Raw genomic sequence first — 13,149 nt, 5'->3', positions numbered from 1 at the left:
TAAAATAAAATCATTTTTTCTTACATGATTTTTAATTAAAATTTATTAAAATTAATTTTCTATTATTAGTTGGATTTTCTATAAAACGTATTTTTTGTTTTTTTAAACTATTCTTTATTTTTCATTTTTTAGTTGAATTTAAATTTTTTCAATTTTTTTTTTTATAGTGAACTGTCATCGGTCCTTAATAAGTATGCCAAATTTCGAGTTAATCCGACGTTTTGAAGGGGTCAAAATCATGTTCAAAGATTCCGTTACGTACTAACATACATACGTCTGAAGCTAATAAAAGCGTATTAAAAAAAACATATTTTTATACAACAGTTTTCATAACAGTTTGCGGTTATAATGTAATCTATATTAGTTTGGGAATGAGAATTTCTAAGGACTTTTTGGCGGGAAAGCGAGGAGTGAAGTTGTGTGATTTGTTTTATTTTGTCTATTTAGTGTTTCTTCGGGTTTAAATGTGTAATAACGGTGGTTTATTAACTGTTTAATATCTGTGAAAATGCACAAATGTGGGAAAATGAAACAAAGCCGCTGAACATAACTTCTCGGGATCCTCCAAAAAGTCCACTGAAAAAATCTCAGTAAATGACCACCATTTTACTGAGATTATATTTCATCCCATATCATCTCATGTCATTTAATTTCATCCTAGTTGATTAAGGTCTTAAATTAATCATCTTCATTTCATTTCATCATTTTTCATAAAAATAAGAAAATAATTTAAAATAAGACATGACTTAAAGGTCTTAGTTACCAGGTCATAAAATCCCTCAAAAAAAAAAGAATTTCTAAATACCTTGTGCCTTTTGAAGAGCATGAAGCGGTCCTCTGATGGTTCGAATAGCGACGGCGTCGAGGCGATCTGCCTATTGTATCCGTACGACCTTCGGTGACGCTGAGATTGAAATAAACCAACCATTAAAATGGGCGTATCTCTGCTCCGTCCTCCTCAGCAAGACGGTTCCGAGCGAGAGCTTTCAATGAAACAATTCCGTCTAGAATGAATTTCCGTTGGAAAACAACGGCCGTCTGGTGTAGTGGTAAGTGACATGGTCACTACACAAGGGGGTCACGGGTTCGAATCCCGCCAAGGGAAGATATTTGTATGATAAATATAAATGTCTTTTCCAGGGTTATGGATGTATATTAAATATGTGTATGTGTATAATAAAAATCTTATATTTATTTCCGTTATCTGGTACCTGTAACACAAGTTCTTTATGAACTTATCACGGGACCAGTGAATGTGGCGTGACTGTTAGTAAAATATTTATTTATTTATTTATTATTTATCTAAAAAAAAAAAAAAAAAATCCCCCGTTCAACAACATCCATTTCCATATCTTCGTAATCATTCGAAGACTGCACCGAAATCGGAGGTGAGAAATCGGTTCTCTTAAATTATTTTTACTAAACTGTATATCATCTATATATAAAAAAAAGTCGTGTTAGTTACACTATTTATAACTCAAGAACGATTAAACTGATTTGGCTGAAAATTGGTGAGGAGGTAGCTTAGCTAACCAGGAGAAGGACATAGGATACTTTTTATCACATTCCCGTGGGACTTGACATAAAACGTGGTAACTTTAACAGAACGCAACTGACAGCTAAGCGTAATATATTCTATGGTTAATTGTGTTAATATAAAGTAGAGGACTTTTTGGCGGGAACGCGAGGAGTGAAGTTGTGTGATTTGTTTTATTTTGTCTATTTAGTGTTTCTTCAGGTTTAAATGTGTAATAATGGTGGTTTATTAACTGTTTAATATCTGTGAAAGTGCACAAATGTGGGAAAATGAAACAAAGCCGCTGGACGTAACTTCTCGGGTTCCTCCAAAAAGTCCACTGAAAAAATCTCAGTAAATGACCACCATTTTACTGCGATTATATTTCATCCCATATCATCTCATTTCATTAAATTTCATCCCAGTTGATTAATGTCTCAAATTAATCATTTTCATTTCATTTCACTCCATATTATCATTTTTCATAAAATTAAGAAAATAAAGTAAAATAAGACATGACTTAAAGGTCTTAGTTACCAGGTCATAAAATCGCTTAAAAAAATATATATATAAAGTAGAATTTTGAAGTTGACTGGTTGATGTGTTTGAAACAAACCGTGTGGCGGAACAAAGTTCGCCGGGTTTGCTAGTTTGACATATCTGAAATGAACAAACACGACACTCATTGTCAGTACTTTGGAGGGTACGCGAGAAGCAATTCAGGTCGTTTCGAATACTCCCGATCCACTAACGGTGCTTTTTGGTCCTCAAGCACCGGTCATCGTTCTCGTCGAACCCGTCGCTCGCGACGAAGGGTTTTTCGTAGAATATTATTATTGATTCCAGTTTTTTTAAATTGCTTGATGAGTGGACGAGCTCACAGCCCGCCTAGTATTGAGTGGTTACTGGAGCCCATAGACATCTACTATGTAAATACCACTACCCACCTTGAGATATAAGTTCTAAGGTCTCAGTACAGTTACAACGGCTACGCCACCCTTCAAACCGAAACGCATCACTGCTTCACGACAGAAATAGGCACGGTGGCGGTACCTACCCGTGCGGACTCGCAAGAGGTCCTACCACCAGTAATTACGCAAATTATAATTATGCGGGTTTGATTTTTACCCCACGATGTTATTCTTTCACAGTGGAAGCCAATCGTGAACATATGTTTAGTACGTATTACATTAAAAAAATTGGTACCCGCATGCGGGATTCGAACACTGGTACATCGCTACAGACTAACGCACCGGACGTCTTATCTTTTAGGCCACGACGACTTTAAAAGTATTAGCATTTGTTTTATGGATCTAATTGAGTGATTTATTTACAACGTTATTGATTTTCTACTGGAGCCCCATTCGATTTATTTCCGAGGGGCGAGGGGGGCCTGAGGGGGGCCTAAGGGGGGCTCAGGGGGCCTAGGGGGACACAGGGGGCCACTGATAACGAACGAGGTTTCATAAATACGCACTGCTCCGCATAGCATCGGACTTGCGTGTGGAGGTCCGGAAGCGACTTGTGACTGTTGATGTTCGGGCAGGTCTCGTCGTCACGGACACTTGGCTGGGAGTGGGAGTTCGATCTGGGGACAAATGAGATACAATGATAAAGCAAATTATGTGTATGTTATGTAGAGTACAAGTTTCTCGATAGACTCTGCTGGCTGTCGCGATACGTGTAAAAAATATCGAAGAATCCTGGATTGTACTAATTTTTTTTATTGCTTAGATCGGTGGACGAGCTCACAGCTCACCTGGTGTTAAGTGGTTACTGTAGCCCATAGAAATTTACAACGTAAATGCATCACCCACCTTGAGATATAAGTTTTAAGGTCTCAAGTATAGTTACAACGGCTGCCCCACCCTTAAAACCGAAACGCATTACTGCTTCACGACAGAAATAGGCAGGGTGGTGGTACCTACCCGCGGGGACTCACAAGAGGTCCTACCACCTGTAAGTTGACGACAAGCTTTGAGAGGTATTTAGTTATTTTAGGATTGAGGCGTTGGCGCGATGCTCAGTCCAAAACATACGAAGCATCCTTCTCCAGAATCACATTTCTAATGCATCGATCCTTTTTCTTTCGAGAAACTTGTTGTTCAGGGTAGGGTCAATGGTAAGAGGACGAATCTCGTGGACGAATTCCCATGCGCTGGATTGATCAGGTGGAAGACCTTACTGAAACCCCACTTAACGAGTGCGTGCGCCGGGCCTCGGTTCGCAAACTATGGAGAACATCTGTCAAGGCTTTAATAAACAAGAATTCCACATGACCACGACTGCTCTGACAAAAGCAACCGACTATGATGATGATGTGGAGTACCAGGGAATCAATGTTAAAGAGATATCTAAAACGTGTATGCATTTATTTAAGGGAAAAGCATTGTTCAATTGGTTTATTGAATCGTTCAGAGAACGGGTGCATTGACATTGTATTCACAGCAATGACGCCTTTTAGATTATATCGACAGATGAAAGGCTATTTGGTTTAATTTTTATTTTTTTATTGCCATTGTAGGCAGACAGCAATGCCAGGGGCAGAGCCAAGCCGCTGCCTACTAAGCGACTTTTGGCTTAATACGCGACATTTATCTTTGTAATTTATGGAATTGCTGAAGTCCATGGGCGACAGTAACCACTTACCATCAGGTAGGCCGTACGCTCGTCTGTCTACAGGGCAACAAAAAGAAGTCCGTTTTATTAGGTATCAGCAGCAACAGTTCGATGTTTTTAATTGAACTTCAATTAAGTTTACCCCATTCAAATAAATAGCTGAGGATGTTTTTCGTTGTATTTTTGTTTTCTAATGGTAGTTTTAATGGCTCTCTTGTAATATTGCAAAAATGTTGCTTAAACCAAATAAATAGCCTATCACCCCTCGATATACAGTTTACATTGCGGGCTGCGTAAGTCCAATGAAGGTTATGATGAGTTTTTGCGTCGTCATCCACTGCGGCGCATGCCTTAGGTCGTTGACCCGCACGTCAGCTGTTTTTATTGGCGTTTGTTTGCGTCATTTGATTCGCCTATATCAGGTTTTTCTTCGCGGTCTCCACTCCAGAACACGTCTACCCCAACGGTTATCGGTTCTGCGACATATATGACCAGCCCACTGCCACTTCAGCTTACTAACTCTGCGAGCTATATCGATAGCTTTGGTTTTTGCCCGAATGACCTCATTGCGTATTCTATTGGAGACCGCGAACCGGCAAACGTAGTGTAGGACGCCCTCCTGCTAGATGGAGCGACGACCTGCGCAAGGCAGCTGGCAGTAACTGGATGCGTAGAATCGAAGATCGGGTTCAGTGGCGAGCTTTGGGGGAGGCCTATGTCCAGCAGTGGACTGCCGCAGGCTGATTATGATGATGATGATGAGGTTTTCTTACCTAACGTAACGAGGTGCAGAATGCGCGTACTGTGCGGGAGGACTGATGGCTCCAAGTTGCTCGGCTGGAGATCCTTCGGCGCTGAGCACCGGATCCGGAAGCTCCATGTGTCCTGGACTCGTTTCGGGACTCGCTATTCAATTATGATTAAAAAAGATTACGATTACAACGCAATTCTTGAACCAGTGATGTGCTCTTTGGAGAAACAAGTAATATTTAGGTAACGCTTTTCTTCTAGTCCGGGTATGTTTGTCCTAATAGTTAAAACGTAGGGTGTACTTGTATTAAGTGACGGGACCATACTCGTCCTCCTCCTATATGGTAGGATAACGGTTCACTGGTGGTCCGCACGGGTAGTTACCACCACCCTGCCTATTTCTGCCGTGAAGCAGTAATGCGTTTCGGTTTTAAGGGCGGGGCAACCGTTGTAACTGTACTTGAGACTTTAGAACTTGTATCTCAAGGTACTGGCGCATTTACGTTCTCTATGGGCTCCAGTAACCACTTAACACCAGGTGGGCTGTAAGCTCGTCCACCCATCTAAGCAATAAAAAAAAGAAGGTAACGCGATCGAGAAGTTAAGAAACTCACACTAAGCACACATTAAAACAATTCAAGAAGATACATCTTTAGTATGTGAAAACTCACGTATGGGATAGGCATTCTTAATGACAACCTCGCTGGCGCGCTGTCGGGATATCACGAATGAGTCCGGGAAGAAAACCCTCGCGTCTCCGTACGTCAGGGTTCTGCTTTTGTCCCGGTCGGGATCGGATCTGTGCGCTTTCGACCCTGACGTCCCGGAGGAAGATGTACCAGAGAACGTTCCAGAATTATGATGCGTCCGTTGTACGGGCTCCCTCTCGGCGAAGCTGTCCTTGAGACGTCGGGTCTCCGAATAGATTTTATGCGCTGAAACAAATTTAACTATTAACTACCTACTATGAGCTCGTCCACCCATATAAGCAATAAATAAAAAAACAGTAGTCAAACTTCGACTATAATTAATTGAAATCATAAGTTTCAACATTATTATGCTTCTATTGTCAAAGACTATATTTCTATAGTGACAGATTTCGTCAAGAAAGATAAACAATATTAACTTATTCTCAATTTGTCTACAGACTTTAAGCATTAACAAAAGTTTGTAAGTAGTGTGGTAATGTGTTTTTTAGGTGATTTAATGTATTTTTAATGTGTAATTTTAAAAAAAATTAACATTTTGCACTCCGTCTCTATATTCTCTATAAGTGTGGGAAATTTCGTACTCCTCCGTCCGCGCAATTTTCGTAAAAAGGGATACAAAGCTCTTTGCTTCACTTGTATTAATATATAGATTCCATCTTTTTTTCTTCCTGTTGATACTGTCCATCATACCCGTTTATTGAGTTTGAGTTTGTTTATTTTTATGGCTATGCTTGGTATTTCTCTACGTGACCGAATCAGTAATGAGGAGATCTGTAGAAGAATCAAAGTTGCTGACATAGCCCATAGGATTAGCGAGCTAAAGTGGCAGTGGGCAGGTCACATGACGCGAGATCGGACGGCCGATGGGGCAGAAAGATCCTTGAGTGGAGACCACGTACTGGCAAGCGCAGTGTGGGTCGACCACCTACCATATAGACCGATGACCTAGTGAGAATCGCTTGGTTTTTTTATTTTTTTTATTTGCTTAGATGGGTGGACGAGCTCACAGCCCACCTGGTGTCAAGTGGTTACTGGAGCCCATAGACATCTACTATGTAAATGCGCCACCCACCTTGAGATATAAATTCTAAGGTCTCAAGTATAGTTACAACGGCTGCCCCACCCTTCAAACCGAAACGCATTACTGCTTCACGGCAGAAATAAGCAGGGCGGTGGTACCTACCCGCGCGGACTCACAAGAGGTCCTACCACCAGTAAACGTTGGTCAGGTTGGATGCAAGTGACAACGGACTGACCGCACTGGACATCAATTGGAGAAGCCTATATACAGCAGTGGACAGTTGACAGGCTAAGATGATGATGAGTTTGTGTTTATTGACAGTAAGTCACATACAAGTCCCGAAAGCAGGCGAGTAAACGTTTTCTCTGCTGTCTGCATGTTCTAGGAGTCGTCTGAGCGTGTTCTGTAGTCCCTCGCTGGCGCTAACGGCCCGTCTTGTACTACCCACATTTCTGGTTGTGGCATCTGCGTACAATAAATTATATTAATATCCTATTTTTTGACCTACCTATACGTCAGTAGCCTAAGGGGCTATTTCAGCTATGAGCGGATCGGTAGGTGAGCTCACGGGATCAATCTGAGAGAATTTGCTAACACTAACCTTAGCAAGAGCAGTGCTTCGCAGAATCTTGTTTCATTTTAATTTTATTGCATAGGTGAGTGGACGAGCTCATGGCCCACCTCATGTTAATCGGTGACCGGGGCCCATAGCCCATTGGGGCAATCTACGTTGAGATATGAGTTCTAATGTCTCAGTATAGTTACAACGGCTGCCCCACCCTTCACTGCTTCAGGGCAGAAATAGGCAGGGTGGTGGTACCTACCCGTGCGGACTCACAAGAGGTCCTACCACCAGTAATTACGCAAATTATAGTTTTGCGGGTTTGATTTTTATTACACGATGTTATTCCTTCACCGTGGAAGTCAATCGCGAACATTTTATAGGTACGTATTTCATTAGAAAATTTTGTACCCGCCTGCGGAATTCGAACACCGGTGCATTGCTAGATACGAATGCACCGGACGTCTTATCCTTTAGGCCACGACGACTTCAACCAGACCAGCTACGCAAAACTATCTTTATATTGGCCAACTAGTCGACAATCCCCAGATCTTTAATTTAACATCTTATGTTTGTTTTTCCCTTTGCTATAAACATGGCGATATAACGCAGCGTTCCGTTTCGCGGGGCAACAGTAGCCAAAGGGATTGTGACTCAGATCCGTGACGCGACGACCCACCCCGCGCTACCCTCGCCCGCGCATCTATTACACCATTTGCACCCCCAATCAGTGATGCCAACTCCGGGGTTTTCCCCCCAAATTTAGGGGGAAAAAATCTATACAGGGATTTTTTTAGGGGGTGAAATTTTTTGGGGATATTTTTAGGGATAAAATTTTATATAGAAAAATACTAAATAACTTGTTAAATTGTTATTAACTAATTATTTATTATTTTTATTTATTTCTTTACTTATATTGTAATTAATAAATACTTGGTCCGTCGTTGGGGAGTTTTGTTTTGAATTTAGTGGTTTTTGAAATTGCTTTAGGGGGAAAAGTTTTCAAACAGTTGGCGACACTGCCCCCAATTAGTGCGCGCCAGACTTTGAAGCGTCAAACACGCGTCCCCGGTCGATACCGGAACTGACAGCCCGAGAGTCTCATGCCAGTCGGGCACCTAACATTAAGCCGAGATATTTATCATCAATTGCACTCACAAAGATTACAGCACACGTCGTTGTTCAAGGTGCCGGAACTGACTAGATGACAGCCGCCTGCTGCTATCGCCTGTCCCAAGCCACTGCTCATCTGGAACCGTACATAAACTTCGCATTAGCTAAGCCCTAATTCTTTATGCTGGATGATCAATAGATTAAACCTAATCAAACCCTTCGACGCCTCGAAAAGCTGTGCGCTAATGGCTTTTACCATTCAAATTTACTGATACATTTATCTGTGATACATTAGTCTAATTTGGCGGTGCATTAATTAACGCCCCTGATTCGTCCTTTTTTTTATTGTTTATATGGGTGGACGAGCTCACAGCCCACCTGGTGTTAAGTGGTTACTGGAGCCCATAAACATCTACAACGTAAATGCGCCACCCACCTTGAGATATAAGTTCTAGGGTCTCAAGTGCAGTTACAACGGCTGCCCCACCCTTCAAACCGAAACGCATTACTGCTTCACGGCAGAAATAGGCAGGGCGGTGGTACCTACCCGCGCGGACTCACAAGCGGTCCTACCACCAGTAAGAAGTGTGCCAAGGGTCGTGAGTTCGATTCCGACATCGGGCCAACATTGTGTGATGAACAGTTTTGTTTGCTCTTTGTCTGGACGTTTATTATTTATATATGTATTTATTTAAACATTATCTCTGGTATCCATGACACAGGGAATCTTAAATTGCGACTGGACAACCGTGCGTGATTTGTTCCCAGTTATTATTATAATTATATTTAACAAATAAATAGTCTTAATCAAATTTATTCTTCCATTCTGGATGCATTATCGTCCACCAGAAAACTGGGTTACTTTGCGAATAAATCGTACATACCCTCAAAGGCAACTCTTGCTTCCTGTCCAGTACTGTTTCGGACTTCACGTAAAACGCTTTGGTCTCTGCGAGCAGTTCTACGGCAGACTTGCGTTTTTGCTGCGGCTGTGGCGGTAAAGACCTCGGGGTCGCCATGTTTTCCTTCTTGCGGGGCAACTTGAAGCTTGCGAACAGGGAATCAGCTAGCCGACGTCTGACAAAGTAGATTGTACTTAAGCTGTAGATTTTTCATTATTCTTTGAAATATTAGGTAAGTTTTAAGGATTCGTCGTATATTTGTAACATTTTGTTGTGCGCTTAATATAGCTTAAATCAGATATATCGTCTTCTCGCATTAAAACTGTATAATCTCAAAACTTACTAATTTTACAGGAGAGTGTTTTAAAGGTTTAACATATAATATTTTAAATATTAATCGTCTTTGTAACATTTTTTTTTTTACCAGTTACATTATCTGTCATTTAAAGTTAGATAAAATTATGTATTAATTTTGTTAATAGTTGTGAAAACATAAGTTAACAAAAAAAATAAAATTAAAACTAAACTACGCTCTTTTGACAGTTTTTATGAGAAAAATACCGGTGATACCAAATGTTCACGCATATTAACTCAATTTGGAATATTTTTGGAAATTGTACACTTTTAATGCGAAAAGGCGATATGTAGGTACAGATCGGCAATAGATTTGATAAATAAAATAACTATCCTACCTAATAAGTGCTGACTCTTTGCCATATAAGTCAATGGTCTAGTGGATGAGTCGCCCAAAGCAATGCAATCGAGTTATGCGACTATGTCACGGGCCAAAACTGCTGTAAAGCAGTCACGTGTTATATTCTGAACGGGAAGCCATCGTTATTGTAGTGCAACTAAGTTTATGAGATCCGGTCATCCTTTAATACCGGGTATACAGACTCGAATACATCAAAAATACCTTTTTTTATGATTGAAGGTTTACTGGTGGCCCGGAGGTCTTTCCGGTTTCACCAGAACAGGTGGACAAGCAAAGGCTCAGCCAGGAGGGGTGGGATTTGCTAACAGCTCCCTTAGCGCCTTCGAAGGAGACCTAACAACTCAAGAGCAGCTGCTTCGCGAAGGAATCTACTACCGGATCGGAATCGCGACCCGCTGAGAAAATCCGGCGAGAAACTCAGCGGGCTGATGCATGGGTTAGGTTGCACAAGATAACCGAAAATATAACAATGCAACATGCCCAATAGCAAGCGTATTTCTTGTGGACATTTTAACATTTAAATAACAATGTCGTAAACGGTAATTACCTGGGAGGCGATTCAAAAGACCTCGAGTATGATGCGGAAGCGGCCGCACCTTCGAACTTCTTCCGAACTTCCTCGACTTTAGACCAGCCCGATTCAACGTTCAGTCGGCGCTGGCATAGCGCCGCGGCTTGTGCCGCATGCCTGGCGAGCTCGTCCCTGGTCTTCTTGACCGAAACTTCAGGTATGAAGTCGCGGTGTCTCGTGTTGCGGGCCTCGTGACATCTCTCTATGAACTGCTGCCGGCGGATGGAGAACGGAGCCGATGTATGCTCTTCGTCGTCTAGACACCTGCAATGTCAAGCATCCACGGTTAGCGCAGCGTGGGACAAGGACAACAACAGTACTAAAGTGTTTTTCTAATCAGTCATCGGGAAGATTTTGATACCTTAATACCTTCGCACCCGAAGTAAACAAGTCGGTAGTACGTGCATACAAGAGCGGTCCTACCACCAGTATATACTCCGGTCACCGTCCATGCCGAACCCGTCGCTTGCGACAAAGGGCTCGACGAGTAATTTAACCCACAGACAGAGTCCACTGAGTTTCTCGCCGGATCTCCTCAGTGGGTCGCGTTTCCGATCCGGTGCCAGATTCTGCAAAGCACTGCTCGTGGTAGGGCCAGTGTTAGCCACAATTCCGGTTTGAGCCCCGAGACCTCACTTACACGCTAGTGTGAAGCTGAAATAGCCTCTTAAGGCTCTCAGCATAGGTAGGGACAAAAAGCATCGACGTTAATTGTAGCATTAAATAAAAATAATTAGTGCTGTTACTTGTATGTCGGCAAAAATTTCAATAAAATTCACTAAATGAAATACGTTCCTCTTGTCTGCAATTATGAAATGAGTTTCTTCGTTTTTCGCGTGTCATAGACATAATTAGAATCGCTTTGCAGTCCCATAGATGCAGGGCACTGAGTTTTTCAGTGGAGTCGCTTTCGATCCAATGGTAGACTCTGTGAAGCACTACTCTTACTATGGCTAGTGTTGGCAAATTCTCTCAGGTTGCACCCGTGAACTAACCTACCCATCCTCGCGTAGCTGGAATAGTCTACCAGAGAATAGTTAGGGGCGAAAAAACTTTAGTTTTCGTAGAACACGGGCAATTGACCGTCCGTGGTGAATCGTCTACCAATAATGAAATTAATATATAGCGTTTCGGTTTGAAGGGTGGGGCAGCCGTTGTAACTATACTTGAGACCTTAAAACTTAATATATCTCAAGGTGGGTGGCCCATTTACGTCGTAGAGGTCTATGGGCTCCAGTAACTACTTAACACCAGGTGGGCTGTGAGCTCGTCCACCTACCTAAGCAATAAAAAAAAACAGGATTTACCTGTAATTAGTTAAGATAGAAGGTTGGTCACTATTCCCGAGAATCGTGACTTATCTTTGAACGTCTTCACGATTCATAGTATTAATATGACGGCGGTTCATAATCAATGCCGTTTTCTAAGATCAGTCAAATTTGCCAAACGCTATCGATGTTAGATATGCTTGTTGCATAGATAAGTCGAATTTACTGTTGAAATAAGAAAATTGAACCCTACTTTATAGACTCATGTTGTAATGAGTACATTTCTAGTTTATACTTTAAAATATAATCTATGTAAGTCTGTCATTCCTGGTTTATGATGGGCTTTTTGGCGGGAACGCGAGGAGTGAAGTTGTGTGATTTGTTTTATTTTGTCTATTTAGTGTTTCTTCGGGTTTAAATGTGTAACAGCGGTGGTTTATTGACTGTTTACTTTCAGTGATAGTGTACAAATGTGAGAAAATTAAACAAAGCCACTGGACGTAACTTCTCGGGATCCTCCAAAAAGTCCACTAAAAAAATCTCAGTAAATGACGACCATTTTACTGAAATTACATTTCATGCCAGTTGATTAATGTCTCAAATTAATCATCTGCATTTCATTTCATTTCACTCCATATTATCATTTTTCATAAAAGTAAGAATATAAATTAAAATAATAAATGACTTAAAGGTCTTAGTTACCAGGTCATAAAATCCCTTAATAATAATAAGCTGGTTTATAATAGGTAGAGCTCTCCCAAATAAATACTACGTTTTACGTAAAATAAAACGGCTATATTTTCATTTAATTCGACATTTACCTAGCGGGTTGCGCCAGATGCGGTCTGCAGGGCTGATAGCAGGATAATGCGGCCATTTCGCCGACGACCAACCGCACTGCATCATTCGATCACCGAGATCTTCACGAATCCTCGACTAACGACAGCTTTGGTGATCTGAAACATTGAGAAGACAATTAATATTGAAGAATTTCTTTCGCTTGTCGTAGAGGGACTAAAGGAGACCGCGTCACGTCTATGGTCTTGTGGAATAAAGACTGGAATAAAAAAAACAATATTCTTATGCCGGCAAGAGTAACGCCACCTATCGCCGAATAGTCGATCGAATATCGAAGGATCTAGTAGCATCTAGAACGCTCGAGAAGTATAACGCCATCTATTGTCAGAAAGCGGAAACACAATACTCGAAATGTGTGGAATATTCTCGATAATCCTAGGGATGTGGTATCGGCTATAAAAGCGTTGCAGAGATGGCACGCAGTCATTTAGTAATCGGAACTACTTGAAGCGAAACAGCGAGTGGATCACCTGAAGCGAAGCGGAAAAACTTGTTAGCTTTTGCCAGATAATAAAAAAAAACGGTTAGAAATTATGAAGGATGT

General features: G+C 41.4%; 1 protein-coding gene across 2 annotated transcripts in view; it reads right to left on the bottom strand.

Annotated features, from left to right (window-relative positions):
- Positions 1 to 13,149, bottom strand: part of LOC101744460 (uncharacterized) — a 98,728-nt gene that overhangs the window by 13,213 nt on the left and 72,366 nt on the right. For both annotated transcript variants that reach the window (XM_012689706.4, XM_012689707.4), the window contains exons 3-11: positions 12,569 to 12,703; positions 10,456 to 10,743; positions 9,176 to 9,368; positions 8,337 to 8,427; positions 6,950 to 7,081; positions 5,557 to 5,820; positions 4,909 to 5,041; positions 2,994 to 3,104; positions 806 to 904 (exon numbers count right to left, since the gene is read on the bottom strand). In XM_012689706.4, coding sequence (XP_012545160.1) covers positions 806 to 904; positions 2,994 to 3,104; positions 4,909 to 5,041; positions 5,557 to 5,820; positions 6,950 to 7,081; positions 8,337 to 8,427; positions 9,176 to 9,368; positions 10,456 to 10,743; positions 12,569 to 12,624 — 1,367 coding nt within the window. In that variant the 5' untranslated portion in view covers positions 12,625 to 12,703. The remainder of the gene's footprint in view (positions 1 to 805; positions 905 to 2,993; positions 3,105 to 4,908; positions 5,042 to 5,556; positions 5,821 to 6,949; positions 7,082 to 8,336; positions 8,428 to 9,175; positions 9,369 to 10,455; positions 10,744 to 12,568; positions 12,704 to 13,149) is intronic.

Source organism: Bombyx mori, chromosome 20, assembly GCF_030269925.1.
Source record: "Bombyx mori chromosome 20, ASM3026992v2".
Taxonomy (NCBI): Eukaryota; Metazoa; Arthropoda; class Insecta; order Lepidoptera; family Bombycidae; genus Bombyx; species Bombyx mori.
The sequence above is the reverse complement of the archived record's forward strand: the minus strand, read 5'-3'. Positions and strand labels throughout refer to the sequence as shown.